The sequence below is a fragment of the Choristoneura fumiferana genome, chromosome 23 (assembly GCF_025370935.1).
Source record: "Choristoneura fumiferana chromosome 23, NRCan_CFum_1, whole genome shotgun sequence".
Lineage (NCBI taxonomy): Eukaryota > Metazoa > Arthropoda > Insecta > Lepidoptera > Tortricidae > Choristoneura > Choristoneura fumiferana.
In genome coordinates this window covers 3,978,395-4,000,341 of record NC_133494.1, presented here as the reverse complement: position 1 = coordinate 4,000,341, position 21,947 = coordinate 3,978,395, and the positions used below count along the sequence as shown (strand labels likewise).

At 38.2% G+C, this 21,947-nt stretch overlaps 1 protein-coding gene across 2 annotated transcripts in view; it reads left to right on the top strand.

Annotated features, from left to right (window-relative positions):
• Nucleotides 1-21,947, top strand: part of aPKC (protein kinase C iota type) — a 357,009-nt gene that overhangs the window by 21,460 nt on the left and 313,602 nt on the right. Inside the window, exon 2 of one of the 2 annotated variants that reach the window (XM_074106075.1) lies at nt 8,505-9,087. The exons of the other annotated variant lie outside the window; for it this stretch is intronic. Coding sequence (XP_073962176.1) covers nt 8,523-9,087 — 565 coding nt within the window. The 5' untranslated portion in view covers nt 8,505-8,522. The remainder of the gene's footprint in view (nt 1-8,504; nt 9,088-21,947) is intronic. 2 annotated transcript variants of the gene reach the window in all.

Sequence of the window (21,947 nt, the reverse complement as noted above, 5' to 3'; positions counted from 1 at the left end):
ATTTACATATGATTTTTGCCTTGATCTCTTAAGTTGCGCTAACTTTGTTATGCTTAAAAAAACTGGTATTTTTTTTACTAGCGGAACGCATGTCCAAAAAATACTATCAATGACCGAATTTCCAGCAGGAAGAACAGAAAAAAAAGTCGAATATAGTTTTTTCTATGACGTTCCTATGTTTGTTGACTAGCCAGTAATCAAAACCTTCCACCAACCTAGTTAACACGGCTTTATTTATCCAATTTGTTTTATTACAGACACTATCAGTACCTGGCACTCGCCAAAAAAATTTGGCACTCCGAAAGGTCATTAATATAACGTTTTTCCGCGGGATTTAGGGACATGGCATGTTTTTGTAACGAATGTTACGCTAGTGCTATTAATTTGCACAATTGTTATTATCCAGCTTTTTTTTTCAACTGGTGCTGCAGCGGCCAGTATCCGCAGACATGCATTTAAACGGTTTGACTTCGAAAATGTTATACAATCGAGTTAACATTATTAGCATCAACAGTTCTGTTGAGATATCTGGATTTTTTTACTAGATACAAATACAAATTTCCTTAATATAGAAATAAAATGGGAACATTACTCGGCGTATTTTTATTCCCAACGGCAGCAATGACGTCATCTCTCAGCACGTCCTCATAAAGAATAAGCACTTGTGACTAATGTATCCATTTAACTGGCAACACTGTTTATTGGTTCGTAGAGATAATTGAAGGCAATTGAGCGGGGCAACTAGGGATGCCATTATTATATTCAAAAATTGAATTAATCGTTGTAGAGCGATCGACTTCGATCAAAAATACTAAATTCATGGTTTCAAATATTTGTAAAGTTACATATTACAAATTACTGACGCCATCCGTTAACGCATCACAGTACAAATAGTGACAGGAACACATTAAGATTCTCCAAAAATATGATGATTGAACTTAAAATTAAAAGATAATATTGACAACTACATCCTCAATAAATTGTTCATCAACAGTATTTCAACCTAACATGAAAGCTTTAATTCACGATACTTAAACATTCGCTGTCCTAAGACTATTGAAACCCAGGTTGGCAACCCTGATAGCATCGTACCTACTGATTTAGTTTTGAAGTGTGTCCTTGTTTAATATTTTGACAGGGCAACTCTTAATGTGACCATAAATGGCATTGATGGAAGAAAACAGACTGGTTACCAGCCAGTAAGTAATTTATTAACGAATCGTCACAACTTTCAAAGAAGCTCGTACGTCAAACCAACATGCCAACTAAACTGAACCCTAAAGGAGTTGTCAGTAAGAGTCATTATGAAAGATTACCGATTTTAAGATGGCTTATTAAAAGCGGTGACGAAATATGTCAGACTGGCATAAAATTTAGAGGTAAAATCCTGGTGGCAGTTAGCAGATTGCCCTTTATGTCCCACGGCTAGCAGGAGTCTCTTTAAAAGAAAAAAAGAAAGAAGACATACAGAATACTACAATTACAATAAATATAGCGAATGATTAAGGGGCTGTTTCACCATCCATTGATTAGTGTTAACTAACGGTTAAATGTGATGCCGTCTCCGTCTATTCGAACAAAACAAATAGAGACGGCATCACATTTAACCGTCAGTTAACACTAATCAATGGATGGTGAAACAGCCCGGGTTGAAAACGTAAAACTTGTCATAATAATTCAGCCATTTCGTTTTTTTTTTTTTCGTTTTATAAAGTCGCGAGGTCAATGGTTCACAGAGCCAATACTAAACTAATTTTTACCGTCTCGTCTAGCAATTCGTGTAAATATTGACAAATTATCCCAGACGGTTTACACATACATTCAAATTACATACCTATATTAGGTACATTTTAGAGTAAACACGCGAGTCGCTATGTGTACGAGTAATGATTAGGTAAGTTACTACCGCGCTAATTTGCTAAGTGCTCACGAGGTGTATTTCGTTAATACAGGGTACCTATTAAAAAAAAAAACCGGGAACCATACAATACCTGTTTTCTTCTGTATTATTAAAGACCAATTTAATAGTTTGGTATTCAATAATGTATCAAAATAAGATCACTTTAAAGTTCCCAATACCTACTTTGTTTTTCAGCTTTCTAAATTTCTCCCAAAAGTGACCTCCATAATTAAAAAAAAATTACACGTCCGTGTTCGGGTTACAAATAAGTCAAGTATGTCCAGTAAGCGCTTAGTAAGATTTAGAGCATATTAGCTGCGAACTAGGGAAGAATAGACAGACACACGAATGATCCTATAAAGCAGAGTTTCCCAACCTTTATTCCGCCAAGCCTCCCCGAACCAAAAATAATATTTTCATGCCCCCCTTAGTTAAGTTCGGAACAGTTTTTACCTACGCTACATACTACCGACCTAGTTTTTTTTTCGGAAATGCAAACGTACCTATTACGCCCCCCCCCTGAAATTTCTCTACGCCCCCCAGCCAATCATGGTTGGGAAGTCCTGCTGTAATGATTCCTTTTTTCTTTTGTTGTATGGAATGCAGCCCCTACAAATAGGTATTGCAGAGTATACATATATGTGCTCCAATTAATTTTACTAGATCATCTTATAAGTATATAGTAGAACCTACAATCATATAAATTTCCTTCTTGCTCCTTTGACACAAATCTGAGCAAGAGAGCAATATGATTTTGGGTTCTACTTTCGTGCCGTTCACTATACGTCCACGTATCGCGACGCCCCGGGAGGCTACTACGAAATTTGAAAATCGAAGTTCCTATCGTACCGTCCCTCTCACTCTCGTTTTAAATAATATAAGCGTCAGCGGGATGGCAAGATACCGAGTTCGAATTTTGCCTTCGTAGTATAGGGCCTGCAGGGCTACTACGAAACTCGAAACTCGAAGATCTTGTCGTGCGGTCCCTCTGCCACTTATACTATTTAATACGAGAGCGAGAGAGACGGTACGATACGAACTTCGAGTTTCGTAGTAGCCCTGCTGGGATATTGCCGCGACAAGGCCGCGACGCTCCGGGGCATCCCGATGCACAGCTTGGGAACCCCTACTATACACTATTGTCGCTTTTAATAACACGCTATACGACACGTTTACGATCTACCGAGACGACGCCGACACGATTTACGGGCAGGCGTAAACCGCGCTACCGACGTTCGTAAAGTTCGACAAATACGAATATTTGCCGAAATTTATTGGGTGATTGGAAAATTGTGTTCGAAGCGGCATTGCAACACCGAGGAATGAGCGGGAAAATAAATTCTGTATACTCTTAGATTCAGGCGTTGCTTTGCGGAAATCCTTGTTTAAAATTTAATTGTTACTTACTGTTTTTTATTGATGAGTATTTTTGTCCAGATATTTTTACTATTTATTTAAACAATGAATTTTTACATAAAAATAAAAATAAAAAACATATAAAATTAACTAAAACGGGCTTCCTCTTCCAAAGGCAGCGCAGTGCGGGACATTGTGCCTAAGACGCTAGCGGCGTTGCCTCGTTGCACTGCAAGGCTCAGTCTTTGGGCGAAGAAAAAGCCTGCTCTATTCTAGTACAATAAATCGGATCTGTAACAATACATGACAAAAAATAAAATGGATAAACTCGATTTGCTCCTTCGCGAAGAAGTGCGGTCTAGCTATGCGAAAAAGCAGCGTGTGCGTGTCTGTTGAGCATTTATGTGTGGTTATTATAACTGACATCAAAAAAGTCAAATTTCGGAGAAAACATCGGATTTTTAATGCATTGGTATTTTTTAGTAAAAAATATGTTATGATAAACATTTTCAACAAATTTCTTATTCATAGAGCAATTAGGTTTTTTGGGTTAATATGTGGTAATCCATGGTTTTGGGTCAACAAGACTGTCAATATTTGAATACTGTAGCAATAGTGTTCTGTTTGGACCTTTTGGACGCGGAACATCACGATATTATCAATATTATCATATTACATAAGTAATATTAGTAAATCGGATGCAAAAGTTTTCCTTGTCATTGACTGACGACATTGATCAGTAACGGCCGGCAATTCAAGACTATAAAATTCCATTATAAACAATTAAAGTATCTGTGCGCCTGCCCAGCACTCGTAAAGTTCTTGAAATTTAATTGGGTTAACCAACAAATTTATTTCAAACTCATAATGAAACAATCTAAATATAACCACGGAAGTGCTTGAAGCATGTTTTCATATTGATTGAATCTTCGTCGTGTCCTAGAGTACATAATAGTTACTACGTAATGGATGCAACAGAGTACAGTACATTTAGGGATGTCAACTACTGATGAGAATAGAATCATTACGGGTCAAAGGTAGCGTTGGGGAAGTACTCTATTGTTTAAAGTGACAAAGCACTGGTCGTACTTTAAGGGTATCCCCATACCTATGAATGAAATGTGGAATAGAAATAGTAGGTATAAGACCCTGGGAAAGGATAGAGGATATTTTTTATCTCAGAAAGTTGCGTAGTTACCGCGGGACAGCGGTAAACATATTCTTTGCAGACGGTATAGCGAGAAAAAGCTAGCTGTTTTTATTCTGTGGCATTTTTTAAAACAAATTAATGCTATAATGATTGAAAAAGTACTTGCACTAACTTTTTATTGACCCCCGCGACGTTAAATGGCCCCATAAATCCCATATTGTAGTTTTTTATTTACATCACATTTCGGTGATGCTTGAAAGGCGTTTGCTGGTGAGAATACGAGGCGTTTGCTCATCATCATCATCGCAGCCGTAGGTCGTCCACTGCTGGACATAGGCCTCCTCCATGACCTCCTTTGGCTGACAGCAGCTTGCACGTTGCATCCACCGTAAACCCGCGGTTTTAAGGCGATTTGCAACAAGACAAGAATTGAAATTTGTATGCATTCTCGCGCGCCCGCCGGTTTCAATTCTCGTCTCGTCTCGCCTCGCCGGTGGAAAATCACCATTAACCAGGCCATCCGTCCATCTCGTTAGTGGACGTTCTACGCTGCGCTTGCCGACAGAGACCTCTATTAGAGAACTTTTTGGCCCCAACGGGTATTTGTTCTCCATGCTATATGGTCCATTGCGTCTTCAACGAGCTAATTCGCTTGGCTATGTCGGTGACCCTCGTTCGTCTACGTATCTCTTGATTTCTGATTTGATCTCGTCGATAAACCCCGAGCGTAGCATTGGAAAATTCTGCCAGGAATCAATGAGAAATACTAATTTAGTTAATTACTATTCCATTGTTCGTACTCTTTGGTTACGAATCTAACATGAATCATAATGGCACCGATAAACAGTGTTTCACAAACCGCCAAGGGCAAATGTAACACCTATAAGCTGAAGTATTTAATGTGGTTTTTAACTTGTTCTGCGTCTCTTCTTCGCTTTGACGCAATGAAAGTGCATCCTCATAGTAGAACAACCTATTTAGTTCTCTATCGTTCGCTGAATATCATGAGCGATAATATATCGTTATCCATACTAATTATCTATTATTAATTTTATTGTTTTTGAAACATTATATTTTTAGAATTGTTTTCAAACTAAGCTAACCTAACCAACTGCATTCCATACGATGACATTTTAAGAAATCCCGATTTTCATATTCTTTATGGCAAACGAAATATACCTAAGACAGGATTTTTTTTTACTGCCAAAGGAACTACTGCGAATCACACTAATATTATAAATGCGAAAGTTTGTAAGTTTGTTTGTTTGTTTATTTGTTTGTTACTTCATCACGTCTAAACCACTCAATCGATTTAGATGAAATTCGGTATACAGATATTTTGAGTTCCGGAGAAGGACATAGGATAGTTTCTTATCCCGGAAAATTGCAAAGTTCCCGCGGAATAGCGATAAACAAATTCTGCGCGGACGGAGTAACGGCTAGAGTTCATAATTAAAAATGTAATTGTGATAAATAATCGAAGGACCATAGAACTCTCTCACAGACAACTCACAGACCATCTTCCTTGTTAGAATTGGGACCGCCTTAACGCATCCAGTGCCTTGAACACTAGTTACTGCGAGCTCATAAAGCATTTCTGTTTTTCTGTCAACCACTAAGAACCCATATTTGCATCTAAAGCACCGGGTGAAAGTCAAATGAACGCTTAAATGCGTTTGTCACCTGGGGCAATTCAATAATAAACGCCGGCATGCGTTAAGCCACACAAAAATCATCACAGACTTTTGTCATGCCTTCTAAAAGTCTAAACAATCGCATCGGGCTTTAGATGTTTAAGTACTGCTTCTAGCAGGATTCGTCTTATTAAACCGGGGATTGGAAAACTTGAATCGTGCCTCCGGGGCCCGGTACGGCGAACCTGTTAAAAGCCGTGTAATCTCATTATGTTCACCTTAGACTTCTAAAGATAAAATGAGGGAATGTCGAGACGCGGGCGCCATTTTGAATATTGTGGGCTTTTGTCCGGATATTAGCAATTGGAAAGAAAAACAACTTCTCATCCATTCTTTAGAGTCATCCTTGACTAAAGTATACCATAAATCCATGTTTTTGCGAAATGTGCTCATGAGCTTGTCAGAGTCACATCTTCTATATACCTACCGGCTGTGTACACTTAAAAACATTAATATTTCATCACCATCATTATCATGTCAGACGAAAGACGTCCACTGCTGAACATGGCCTACCTGAAGACTCTCCACTCAGACGTCTTGTGCTTTCCGCATCCACCGCGATCCCGCGATCTTAACCAGGTCGTCGCTCCATCTTGTTGGAGACCTACCAACAGCTACATTAATGTTTAGTTTAGTTTATTTATTCATTCAATATAATATTTCATAAATAACATAAACGGATAACGGCTGACACATACATTTAGACTTTTTGGTTGCATGTGCGGCTTTTGAAATTTAAGATTTTATGGTACGTTAAAAAAATGATTCAAAAGCCTTGTTTCACTTAAAAAAATGCCGCGTTATACTAAGATAAAAAAATGGAAGACAACCTAAAGTTCCGACTAAACTGGCTGGTCTGTGGTTTTTCAGCTTTTAGACTTGGCAACCCTGTATAAATATAATACATATACCTCAAACCTTCTAAAAATGTTTTTATTTTATTTAACCAAGATTCCCCTTGTGAAGACCATTCCGAAATACGTTCAGAAACTGTAAATCAACTATTCTCCGCTGCTAGCTGATGCGATAAGCTTTACGTGGAGAGAAATGTAATCAGTGAAAACCGCTTTGTTCCGAGACGGGTGGCGCTGAAGACGTTAGAAGCCTCAGATAAGGTGTTCTTCAGGTAAACTAGCTTTGTGGCTTTGTTTGTGCTAAAGCTAAGAATTCCGGTTTTCTTACTGCATGGAATTGGGTACTAAAGGGCAAAAAAAAAATCTAAACTAGCCTACCTTCGTTACATTTTTTGCGTTATAGGTACCTACCTACCTACACACTTCATATAGATGACATGGCCACGACATTTACTCTTCAACTTTCTTCATCATCCAATACGTCGTCTGACAGGTACCGTAGATTTTACTCTTCGCACCTACAACTAATGTCCAACAGAATTAAAATTACCAATCAATAAATTGTCCAACCATGAAAGTTACTCTGTAGAAATAACCAACATTTATGTTCAAATGTAGAAACGCGCAATCAAATACAATTTATTCAAATAAAATAGCCCCTGATTTATAGACCGAACCAATGTCACAGCTAAACTAATATAATATTAAAATTACAAATGTAAATTGAACACAAAAAGGTGTATTGTCCCGGTGACGGTTTACTTATTCAGAGCCGTCTCGTCCGTTGTTCCGAGGAAAATGCCACCTAAGCCCGGCCACCGGAATATTCTATACGGTTGAATAATGCCGGTGCTATAAAGAATGCACCTGCTTTGCAACAACACAAACAACATCCCGCGATAGCTCATATTTGAACAAGATAAACATTTGCTTGTGATTGCTGCAACTATTGAAAGATCTTTGTTAAATAATGTTACTGAGAAAGAGCGCTAGAAGAGACGTAACGTTATATGCTCCTTCCGTACATGGCGGCCACTAGGTTCTCTAGGGTTCTGCCATTTTCAGTGATATGAAAGCAGTAGAGGATTTGTTAACACAAAACATGTCTGAAGGTCAAACTGTTGTACTCGGACTCTCCCCTCTCGTGTCAGCTTTTAGCCGGATTTTTTGAAATCATTGACTGATACCGAGAGAGCACTGACCCAAGCACTGTTCTTTCCGCCCGGCAGATCTAGAAGACAAAGTGATTTCACCATTATTTGTCTTTTTCAAATTTTTCCACCACGCTTTAAAGGAAAGATAAATCGACTAGGAACTAGGAACATATACATACATAGGTAATTGCAAGATTAAAAAAATAATTTGAACATTAAACACCTGGTTACCTAATTATAAAATTGAAGAACTTACATACAATGCAAATATTTAGCAGGCAGAGTAGTAATGCCGTGGTGAACCGCCAAGCCGATTTTCAGTACAATCTTCACTACAATGGTAATACCTGTTTACAAACACAAAACCACCTCGCTCCTTACTTAAATCTTTATCAGTGACTAAGGAATGCAGTGATGGAATGTCTAAAAAGCGTGAACACCCTGAAAACTGTGAAAATGTTGGTGCTATCAAACATATTCCGCGCTAGCCACCCACAAAAAATGACCCAGGACCTGAGCTCCCTGTCAACGGACACCATCCGGTCGGAAAACCCGAAAATAGTGTCCCATAACTCACTGCGAGTGAAACAGCGGACAAAAACACAAGACAATATCGCGAATGACATGGACGTAAAAACCGTGAGACGTGAAAAGTGCCTTTCTATTAGCGTTGATGCAATCCCGCACAACAACAGCAACAGCAAAGTGATATGTAGTGCCAAAGGTTTATTAGAAACTAATTTAGATGATTTGTTTAATGATGAGTGGGTCGGGAAGAGCTTGGGGTCTAGCGAGCCGACCTTGAGCTATGAGGAGTGCAGGAGTGAGAGGAAGCGTGGATCTCTCGTGTCGGAAGACGACAGTGAGGAGGATTCGACGACGGATAGCGACGGGTTGGATGAAGTGGTTCGGGAGCAGAGGAAGTGTATGGGCGCGCGCCGCTTCGGCCACATGCTGAGGAGAGTTATATCTCGCAATGGTGAGTTTTTGCAAATTAGCGTTTGCCGTCCAGCCACTTCAAGGGCCCCGAGATGCTAGTTCTTGCATGGTTCGTTCCGCCGGATGTCTTTCATTACGACTAATCTTCTATGATGGTTTAGAAAAGAAATTTATTATTATTCTTACTTTTGGCTTTCCTTCCACCATTGAGAGTTATATGCTTAATATTTTGATAACAATAGTTCCTAACCCCCGACGCAAAAAGAGGGAGGGGGAGGGGTGTTATAAGTTTGACCGCTATGTGCGTGTATGTCTGTGTGTCTGTCTGTGGCACCGTAGCTCTTAAACGGGTGGACCGATTTGAAAGCAGGTTTTCTGGCGATGGTTCTTAGACATGTTTTATCAAAATCGGTTTAGCCGTTTTTTAGATATTGGACTTTGAAGTCACAAAGTCGGGGGTTTCCCAACTTGTTGTTAGTTAGGTTATATGTTATCAGTCTGATCATACATAATTATAGCATTACGAAGTTTGAGGTCCCGGGTTCGATTCCCGTGTCGGGGCAGATATTTGTATGAAAAATACGAATGTTTGTTCTCGAATCTTGGGTGTTTACTATGTATTTAAGTATGTATCTATCTACATAATTATATTTATCCCTTGCTTAGTACCCATTGCTAAGCTTACTTTGGGACTAGGTCAATTGGTGTGAATTGTCCCGTAATATTTATTTATTTTTATTTATTTTATGTGGAAGCATTGGTAAGTGAGGTGGGTGACTTCTCCTGGAAAATGCAATGTCTTATCCGACACCAATCACAATCAATAATATACTTTTTGTGTCAAGCTTAAATCCCCTTATAGATTTTGTGTGACAACAGCAGGTTGGCTGACTCAATCGAATCACAATTTATGCATTCCGAATGCGAATATAGTTAAAATTAGTCTGGTTTACAGGCTAAAATGAAATATTTTACAAACGTTTATTTAACTTGAAATGATTTGTGTGTTTGTCATTTCTAGTGATCGGATTGGCTTGAAATTTGTTACAGATACAGTTCCTATGAGAATGCAAGTTTTGTAAAAAAATACAGTCTCCTGCTCGTATTAAAATTAAATTTATGCAAATATTTGTTTACGTGCTTTGTGCCTCAGAATTAATGTTTACTTGTGTTTACTCGCAGCTTTGCACGCGTAAACCATTAGTTTAAAACCAGAAGTTGGATTAAAATTTTGGGATATCACTCAATTTCCATGGGAATTCCCGGAAATTAATCATGGTTTACATCAACACTGGCGCCAAATTTTAAGCCGACGCCTTAGGAATATCGGGATAAAAAATAGCTTACGTGTTATTCTAGATGTCCAGCTATCTACATAACAAATTCCATTCAAATCCGTCCAGCCATTTTAGTTTGAAGGAGTAACAAACATACAAACAGGCATATTCACAAACTTTCCCTTTTATAATATTAATAAGTAAACTAGCCAATTTATTTTATCGGTCATATCGTTCAGATTCAGTTAATTTATCTAAACTTTTCCAAGCGCTATAGTCCCTGAGTTTTTCGAAATTCATGTGCGGAATTACATTTGAAATTTACCACGAGCTTTGCGGTGAAGGAAAACATCGTGAGTAAACCTGCACAAACCTGCGAAGCAATTCAATGGTGTGTGTGAAGTTCCCAATCCGCACTGGGCCCGCGTGGGAACTATGGCCCAAGCCCTCTTGTTCTGAGAGGAGGCCTGTGCCCAGCAGTGGGACGTATATAGGCTGGGATGATGATGATGATGATAGTCCCTAATTTGCTGGCACGAGAGACATTCGAGTCGCAGTTCCGCCGTCACTGTCTCAGTCCGCTATCTAGATCTTGTTTATAAATAAACAACTTAATCTCTATATTGCGTAGCGGAACTAGTAGGCTTGGTAATCGAGCTCTCACTAGCTGACACAGAAAGCCAGTGCGTATCTTGGATGTGATAACGTACTGGGAGAAATGTGGCACAGACGCACTAGGCGCCAGGCCAGGAAAGTTGAGAAATCAGTCTTATTGAGTAGGAGTTGGTACTCATGGACAATGGTGATCATTTTCCATCAGATGACCCGCTTGCTCGTTTGCCTCTCTCTCATAATAAAAACCGGGCAAGTGCGAGTCGGACTCGCGCACCGAGGGTTCCGTACACATTTATAGGTATGTACGTAAACGGGAATCGTGTCTTGAAGATATTTCTCGCTTTTTCCGAGTGATTTAATACATCCAGTGTATGCAGGCAGAGCCCTACTCTTAAGCAAAATGTACGCAGTGTGGGGTCAGATTATATTGCCGTTTTGTCACCAAATTAGTTTTAAATATTGATTATAAATATGTATGTTAGTCTGTAAGGTATTTATTGTATGGGCCAAGTTGCCCGAAATAAATGAATTTATTATTATTATTATTATTATTATATTGGTCATTGATATTTACAGACAGACATAAAAAACAAGATTTTCAGACTTTTCTAGTTGGTTGTGTTATAATAGCTACCTTCATACCAAATTTAAATATTCTGAGTTCACGGGAAGTACCCTGTAGGTTTGGATTCCCTTGCGAGTTTCGTAAATTTGCGGAAATTTGCAGCATTAACGGCTGCATCTTTTGATTGCGTTGGCTTAGAAGTTTGATTTATTCACAGCATTTTAGATAGTAGACCTCAGTGTTTGATATAAATTTCAGCTTGATACCTCCACGCGTTCCATAGAAAAAGGGTCTTGACAGACAGACAGACGGACAAAAAGTGATCCTATACCTTTTTTTCCTTTTGAGGTACGGAACGCTAAAAAAAAATAATGTGGAAAATCTCAATGCAGTTTTCTTTTTATTTAACTTGTAGTGTGCCCCACTACTGGGCAAAAGCCTCCCCTTTTTGTTCTACTCGTCTCTTTTGGCCAAATCTTGCTAGTCTGACTTACGATCCAAACCGCTCGCCATCTTCTAGTTTTGCCTCTGCTCCGGTGTTTTAGTACAAATGGCCTGCCAATATTTTAAAAATAGTTTAGTTTATTTATTCATTCAATACATCATTACATTATAATTTACATAAATGGGTCAATCAACTTTTTACCGACACTAATCTGTCCGCGACATTTTTCAAATAATTGCAGATTTTTGTAAGTAAACATTATTTTTCTGTAATTTAATAGATGGTGTACATGAATACATGCAATCCTACGCAAGTTCAATCTATTGAACCGTGAAATATCTTGTTGGAAGTACGATTTTTTGGTAACGCCCGAGACAATTTTGGTAACGCAGGAGACGCCCACAGTGTCGGTAAAATAGTTGATTGGCCCAAATATCAGTTATAAGAATTTGTATTGAAATCGTCAAAGGTAATAATTTATAAAAAATAAAATTCTAAGCATGTCATGATGTGAATGAAAACAATTAAAATTAGACTGGTTCTCCTCAAGGGATCGTCAGACTGAAATCACATTGAAATTTATATAAAGAATAATGGCGAAAATGTCAAGGATATGTAAAGATTAATACATTAGGCAATAATTGAGTAACAATTTAAATGTCAATGTAAAAACAATAAAATAAATTTAAAAATTCAAGTTAAGATATATGTCAAGTTCCTTTTTTCCCACAGTTACAAAGAATCCGGCCAACGACTTAAGAATGACCTCAAGCTGTAGTAACCACAATATTCTCCTTATTATCGTATTTTAATATATATTAAATCAATTCATTTTATAAATTACTATTTTTTATGTAGTTTATAAAGGTGCACTAGGAAGCGATTTCTCGAAGTATTCATGGGATGACCTACTATGTTTTATAATTGCTAGTAGATACAATATAATCGTGGGCATTGTCTCATAACCTCAATATTATGATTCCACAGACATTAGATGAGGTCTCCAATAAAATTGTGCCGCGTCGAATCGCGATTGTGTTCCTTGCCTTTTATCTGTTTTAGATTGTAGTCAATTGCGCGTACTCCTGACAAAGATGGCCGGAGTTTCGCAATGATAAATTAAATATTTTAAACAAACCTATACCTAAAAATTAAAGAAGAGTATTTCAGTATTTCTGGGTTAGATATACCGGTTTTCCCATACATTACTCTAAGTTCAAAGTGTTAAAGGCGTGTCTGAATTTTGAGTACAAAAACTTTGACTGGGATATTTAGTGAAATTAACCCAACCACGTATTCATGTCGTCACTGTGTACATATGTTTTTATGTATTTAGTGTTAAATGGATTCCATTGAAAAACATAGTTGCGGCAAGCCGCAACATTATGCTGAGTGGGGCTCAATTAATACTATGCGATGTTCAGTTTTATTTATTTTTCCTTCTATCGTATTTTTCTGTGTATCAAATATCTGTAAATAAATGTTTCTCTCTTTCTCTTATATTTAAAACTTTAAAACACTTTGTTTAGTATTATTTTAGAAAACATTCCGTCGTTTTTGATATATTTATGTACATAAAACCAATTACCCTATAGATAATTAAAAATAATTTTTAAATAAATTTACTCTTAACCCCTAAAAAAAAAATTTTAAGTTTTGTATGAGAAATGGAAATTCTTTATTGTTTTTTTTCCGTTACATTTTAGAGTATAAAATTTAAAGGAGGACAGTTTCCGTGTATGCTAAAGTGTCTTGGACTGGATCCTATACGTTTTGATTAATTTTTGACTGTCAAAATATGATTTGATTTAATCTTGACAGACAGACAACGGACGGACAGACTGACAATGATGTGGTTATAAGAATTCCGTTTTTCCCTTTTGAACTACGAAACCCTAAAATTATGGGGAACTAGAAGCAAAGACAATAGACCGATTCTGCGCGGGCGTAGCCACAGCCATAATTCTACAAAGACGCGCTCAAATCACTGACAAACGTCGAACTCCGGTTTATTTGTTTCCAATTGTGTCAAATTGCTCGCGCTCTGATTCCGGTGGCCGTACGATCTCGTTACGGCGCGTTCTTAACCAGAATCGGTTCGATGTGATTGCTGTAATGACGTCACATCGTTGTCAAACGCGATGCTCCGTTGTTTTATTTTTATCTATGTGTTGCCAGTTTAGTGAGAACTTTGTGGAGAAATCAAAGCTTACCTTGTTAGGAAGTCTTTCCATTTTTTAAGTATTAATTAATTGATTTTATCCGTGGCTAGGCTACGCATACCTAAACCGTTAGTCCGGCAGTTGGATCAAAATCCCGTGATTTTTGGGATTTCCGAAAAATTAGTTAGTAATAAGAACAAAGAAAGAAGACATTTTTTCACTAATACAGAAGACACACAAATACAATAAAATGTACACAATAACACACAAATAAACCAAAAAAACATATGAAATAAAATAAATAAATATCAGTAAAATAAATAATAATAAATAAATAAATAATATGAAAATAGTAACATAATACACAATTTTGTGTGTCTCCGCAAAAGCGAAACGGTCGCTGACTCAGCATGATGCTGAGGCGTTAAACGCCAGCAGCGCTGATTCTCCGCCAGAACCGTCTGTGACTAACGGAACGATGCATAAATATATGAATAAATAAAATAAACTTACCTTCACGTAAATAAAAATAGATTGAATTAAATAATAAGTGACCCAGAAATAAATAAATAATAGTACTATACGTAATGCGTTGTTTTAATGACAATACAATAGTATGGTATCGGCTGCTTCGACGATGAAGCCTTCCAGTTCTCAATTAAAGTTGTAGGATTTTATCCCGTGGGAATATAAAAAGTAGCATATGTATGTTTCCAGAGATCCATTCTGATCTGCTTACCAAATTCGATTTTCTCAGTACTTTCACATTTAAATCTGATGCACCATTTATTTGAGCACCAAAAACACTTCTGCTGCTGCCTGTACTCGGATTGCGGTGTCGATTTGATTCCCGTGTAACTTGTTAACGCAAACACCCTGTAGTGCCGTGCGCCGTGCCGGTCGCGTTACCGGCTGCCGCGTTATTAGATGAGCCACTAGACTGGCTACGCTCCGATATGTTCGCATCGCAACTCTGGCTCTCGCGAACGAGTCAATTAACTATGTTAGCCGACTTAAAAAAAAAACCAGCGATATTGTCATTACAAACTGGAATATCTTAAAAACGAATGAACCGATTTTAATGAAACTAAGCTAAAAACACCGCAAGGAAATTAGCTTTCGCCTAAGAAACCGCATCGAAATCGGTCCATCCGTTTGAGAGCTATGACGCCACAGGCTGACGGACATTGAGGTCAAACTTATAACTTAGTCTGCGGTTCGTAGAATTTGTATGAAAACACTGGTTTTTCGTGGGTTTTTCAGTTTTTTTCATTCATGTGTTTTGTGCGACCCTCACTTTTTGCCAAATTTCATAACTATATATCTACGGGAAGTACAGTTTAGGTTTTGATACCCACTTTTTTATATGAAAATACATTTAATTAAAAAATTAATACCTAATAAGTATATTTTGATCTTGACATTTTCACACTTTTAAGAAAATATCGCACTTTATGTACAGTACAGTTAACTATAAATATATTACGTCCAAAACTTACAAAAATATGTATATACACGACCTTAATCTTAAGTCAATAAAGTCGAGTATACATATTTTTGCGCATCGATCTTTTTAAAGTTGACTATCGTGTATATTTTGAGTTCGGTGTCGATTTGAGCGCAGTGAAACTTGCTAAAATGCAATCAACCTGTATTTCCCGCTGCCGCGAGCTTCCGCCTCCTGCGAGTGTTATTAGATGAATTAACAGCTAGATTGGCTCGCGTTCAAATATGCGAGGTCTATCCCTATACAGATGGTCGCTGGGGTCGAAATGTTCTCGAGTGGAGACCGGGGATCGCGCAGCGTAGGACGTCCACCAACGAGATGGACGGATGACCTGGCTAAGTCACGGGTTCACGGTGGATGCAAGCCGCTGCCAACCGAGGCAACTGGAGGTCTGTGGGGGAGGCATATGTCCAACAGTGGACGTCCTATGGCTGATATGATGATGATGCCTATGGCTGATAAATGATGATGACTTCTGGGCACATGCCTTCTCTCAGAATGCGAGGGCTTGGGCTGTAGTTCCCACGCGGGCTCAGTCCGGATTGGGAACTAAACACACACAATTTAATTGCTTCGCAGGGTTATGCAGGTTTCCTTACGATGTTTTCCTTCACCGTAAAGCTCGTGGTAAATTTCGAAAAACTTACCATGCTACAAAGTGTTAATTAGCATGGTGAACGGTTGTCTGAGGATGAACCCTGGTTGAGTTTGAAACGTGTCAACGTAATGTAGTGGTGTATAGTTGTGTTTGTGTGATTGTGTGTGTTCTTATCGTGTGGAGGTGACTACACCTCCATGAGCTGCATGAACTCATATTTTTTGCAGACGTATAGCTATCTTAAGGTCGCGGGTGAGCAAAGTTTGTTTATAGTTCACTTAATAATTTATGCAAGCGAAGCCGCGGGCTTATGCTAGTTAAATCTATTTTCTTTTTGACACAATGGACACCAAATGGGACTGATCCCCTTTCCCACGCGGACCACGCCCGACATGCATGGCCAAGTTGAAGGCGCGCCCGATGAATCAGAACTATTATGATTATGAAACCTTTGTTGTGAAAGTTTTTCATCGTAAAAGGTTCCATTTTAAATGGATTTTGTGCGTTACTGGTTGTTGAGCAGGATGATCAAGAAACAACCATGTCGTCCACATACATGCATTCTTTTGAATATTTGCTACCCAACCCATCCTTCTCTTTTTTTTCCTGAAAGTAAGGATTAAAACTTTAGATGAAACATGTAAAAATCGAAAGAAACCTAATTTTTAAAAAATACCCTCAAATTTGTTGGCAAACGTTGGTAATTCACAAGGTAATTAACTAACATTCTGAGATTTCCGAAACCAGGCCATAATTTAGCTAGGACTTTACAATGTTCTGAAATTGCAGAACAAATGCTGTAAAATAGTATTCTCACTGTACTCGTACAGCCTAGAGTGAGTCTTTTTCCCAACTTCGCGCGTTTTCGATACAAAAATTAGGTTAAAAAAATCACCCTTATACTACTTCTTTTGTTCAAACATGACTTTGTACGACAATTATTTCACTCTCTGTGGTAAACTTCATCCCCATTACATTCCATAAACAAGACCAGCGACATAGACGACGACTGCAAACATGTCTAACAAGAAACAAACGTACGATTTACAGACCAAGGAGCTGTGGCTTTCACCAAACTGAAATATCTATCCTCTCCAGGGAACATCGCAATTTAACGGACTGAGAAGACTTCGTTTTATTTCAAAATAGCCTTTTGTGACTTATTCTGTTTGGACTAGATCGTGCCAGCGATTTCTTTCTTTAACATAACCTTTGCTCTATAACGGACGACACGATTACGCTTTTATGAAATTATATTTTAGCGAAAATATTTTTAATAGGCTAGATTCCTCAAATACACACATAATTTTTAGGCTTCCGTACAAAGAGTATAAACGGGACCCTATTACTAAGACTCTGCTGTCCGTCCGTTTGTCCATCTGCCACGCTGTATCTCATGAACCGTGATAGCTAGACAGTTGAAATTGTCGCAGAATATGTATTTCTGTTGCCGCTAAAACAACAAATACTAAAAACAGAATAAAATAAATATTTAAGGGGGGCTTCCATACAGCAAACGTGATTTTTTGCCGTTTTTTGCTCGATATTAATAACGGCAACAGGTAGACGCTTGAAATATACATACAATATTTAGGCGTATATTCACTTTAAAAATAAATAATTAAATTAAAATCGCGGTGGAGACGACAGGTCCATGGTGTTCCGAAGCGAAGACGTTCATGAGGGCTTTGGGGGTGCGGATGCGCGAAAGGGGTTCGTATCTAGTTCAACGAATATCGTTGGCAATACAGCGCGGTAATGCGGCGGGTATTTTTGGTACTTTTGGACCGGATGCGGGTCGGGTGGGGTTTTGACATTCGCAATAAAGGAAAGCGTTTTTAATGGAGCCAGTTGTGGGTAGGTGTGTATGTCTTTTCTTGTTTATAGTTTAAATTACTTGACGAAACTTGTTGTGGATTGGTAGTACCTTTTTGTAATTTATTTAAATAAAATAAATATTTAAGGGGGCTCCCATACAACATACGTGTTTTTTTGTTAATCAATGCTGTATAGATAATGGTACGGAACCCTTCGTGCACGAGTCTGACTCGCACTTGGCCCGTTTTTTCTTTTATCAATTAAGTACCTAAACAAAAAAAAAACATAAGCCGGTTAAAGTTCCATGTGACGTCACACCTGTACTTTACTATGGAGAGACATCACGGGCCCCCACTCCCGAACTTTGACGAGCTTCATATTTATAATTTTTTGTTTGAATGACAAAAGCAAAAGACGTGCCTGTAGTAAATTGTTAAAGAAACGACATGCTTTGATTGGAATTTGTATTGAAGTAAAGTATAAACAATTATGTCAGTCAAGTTTAAATATAAGGAAATAGAAATTTGATTACAAAACTTTATAAAAATAGCCAGTACCTATATACAACAATAGAGTACCTATTTTAACACCCGCCCATAATCAAAATTCTCTGTACATAAACTTGCTCATAACAGAATACTTTAAATGTAACATCACAAACCAAACAATAGATAAAACCAACGAACTATAAAACATAAAATTCAAAAAATATAGGTATCAACTAGGTAAATTAATTAAACCTAACCCTTGAATACATCTTTGATGTGCAGTTTTACCCAGACATTTGGTGAGCACATCAGCAGACATATTGCTCGAACTAATGAATTTTAGTTTTATAATATTATCTGACACCTTTTCCCGAATAAAATGAAATTTCGTGTCAATGTGCTTGGTCCTACCATGGTTTACGGGATTATATGCCAAGTTTTGTGCACTCTGACTATCGCTGTATAAAGTGATAGTAGGATATTGATCATTATTGCTACATACCTGAGCAATGAATCTACGCAAATATGTAGCCTCTTTTGCTGCTTCTGTTAGTGCCATATATTCGGCTTCAGTTGACGACAACGCCACTGTAGGCTGTTTCTTTGACGCCCATGACACCGGGCCATCTGCAAGTTTGAAACAGTAACCGGTATAAGAGCGCCGATCACTGGTACAATTTGCCCAGTCAGCATCCGTATAACCCATAAGAGGTATTCCAGTTTTCCTATAGATTATAGAATAATCTATAGTGCGCTTTAAATATTGAAGCACCCGTTTTGCCGCTAGCCAATGAATTTTGCCACATTTAGTATTAAATTGGCTCAAATAACTGGCAGCAAACGCAATATCTGGCCGTGTATTCACAGCAAGATACATAAGACAGCCAATTATCTGCTGATAATCATAAGTTGACTCCTTACCTTCAGAATCAGCAGCTAGCTTGCTATTAGCTAATGGCGTGTCAAATTCCTTTGCATTCTGTAATGCGTACTTTTTCAGTAGCGAAGTAATGTACGACTTTTGATTTATAGTAACTTTTCCATCATTACAAACAATATTTATTCCTAAATAATATTTCAACGGCCCTAAGTCTTTGAGTGAAAAGTATTTTTGTAAATCACTTTTGACTTTGACATACGAAATGTCGTTCTTGTAAAATATAATTAGGTCATCAACAAATATGGCCAGTAATATTATTTCAGAACCAACGAGTTTCTTATATACACATGGTTCAGTAGGCAGCCTATTAAAACCTATTTTAGACAAGGTTTCGTTAAGTTTAATGTTCCACGCACGAGGGGCTTGCTTTAGCCCATATAAGGACTTTTGCAGGAGACATACCTTATCTTCATGGCCCTTCTTCACAAAACCTTGAGGCTGGTCCATGTAGACCTCCTCTTCTAGGTCGCCATTCAAAAAGGCAGTGTCGACATCCAAGTGATGCATTTTAAGGTCCATTTCGGCGGCTAAGGCAAATAAAGTACGCAGAGATGAATGTCTGATCACCGGCGAAAAAGTCTCGTGGTAATCTACTCCCGCGACTTGATTAAAGCCCTTTATTACTAATCTAGCTTTATACCTAGTGATATTACCGTGTGTATCTGTCTTCAACTTGTACACCCATTTGCAGGGAATTATTTTACGATCAGGCCTGTCCACCAGCTTCCATGTATTCATTTTATTAGCGAATCATACTCATCTTGCATGGCTGACTTCCATTTATCCGCGTCATCGTCTCGCATGGCTTGAGAGTACGTTTGAGGTTCTCTGTCCTCAGCTAATGTGTGATAGGAGAAATAATCTGGAGGTTTTCTATCCCTAGTTGGATATCTCCGATCTTCTACCACAGGACAGTCCTCCAATACCTCAGTCTCAGGTGGACATGACGTTTCAGGAAGTGGATCAGCAGAAGCATCATGAAATTCTTCCTGTAACATATCATTTGCCTCATGAATAGTACTAGGAGAGGCATTCGACTCTCTAGATACATTTCCTCGCAAACAGGAGCAGGGGACTCTACCAACCTATCTTCTCGTTCTTGTACCGGTCTCATATTGTCTAACAGTATGACAGGACCAGATACTGGAACGTTTTTGGACGTACTTGGCTCTTCATTCAATTTATTGTTCTTCAAACTTGTGAAGCAACCTTCGAAGAATGTAACGTCACGTGACTTAGTAAACCTTCTTGGATATTGAGGGTCTCTGAATATGTAACTATTTGGATCATCTGAATATCCAACAAAGATACATTCAATCGCTTTCATATCAAATTTCTTCCGTTGACAATCAGGTACATGAATCAAAGCTCGACACCCGAAAACCCTAAGGTTACTTAGATTCGGTTTACGGTCATACAATTTCTCAAAAGGAGTTAAGTTGTTAAGCGCGCGATGGGGGGGACCTATTCTTTAAATACACCGAAGTTTGTACCGCGTCTTCCCAATACGCTTTGGAGAGAGAACACTGTGCCAACATAGAACGAGCTTTCTCGATTACTGAGCGTATAGTTCGTTCTGCTAATCCATTTTGTTGCGGACTGTACTTCACTGTCGTTTGGTGCACAATACCATTAGTACGAAAATGATCTGACAGTTCTTTGTTGACATATTCACCTCCATTGTCCGTCCTAACAGCCTTTATTTGAGCTCCAGTTTGCCGTTCCACTAATTTTTGGAAATGGCAAAACTTTTCTTTCACTTCTGTCTTCGAAGAAATAAAATATATAAAAATAAAGCGTGTATAATCATCTACAAATAATAAGGCATACTTGTTACCTTGTAGAGAGGTTTCTGACATCGGTCCACAGATGTCGCTATGTATCAACTCAAGCAAAGACGTAGCTGGTTTATAGGCTATTTTCTTAAACGGTTTGCGAGCTTGCTTACCTTCGATACAGGCTACGCAACTCTCTTTGTCAATTTCTGTAAACTCTACACCTACATGACTATCTCTTAAATGGTTCATACCGATGCGACACAGATGACCCAAACGCTTGTGCCATAACTGGTACCTAGTAGCGGAGTCAGAGTGCACATCACAAGCTACATCGCGAGGCATATTGACAGTACAGTCTAATTTGTACAGACCTCTATAGGGCGAACCGTGAAGAATAGAGTCACCTACAAAAGAAAAGGTATCAGAATTATAGAAATTACAACCATTTTTATCAAAAAGTACACTATAACCTTTTTCTACAGCCTTATAAACAGATATCAAATTACTATTTAAAGAAGGTACATAAATTGCATCTTTTATTTTATTAACAGTAGATGAACCAGAGTGGATTGATATATCACCAATACCGCCGCTGTCTATCTTGGTACCATCTGCAATAGTAACCTTTGTACTAGATTCTGGTGATCTTAAATTTTCGAACCATTCCAATCTCGATGTCATATGCCGGGTCGCTCCTGAGTCTATAG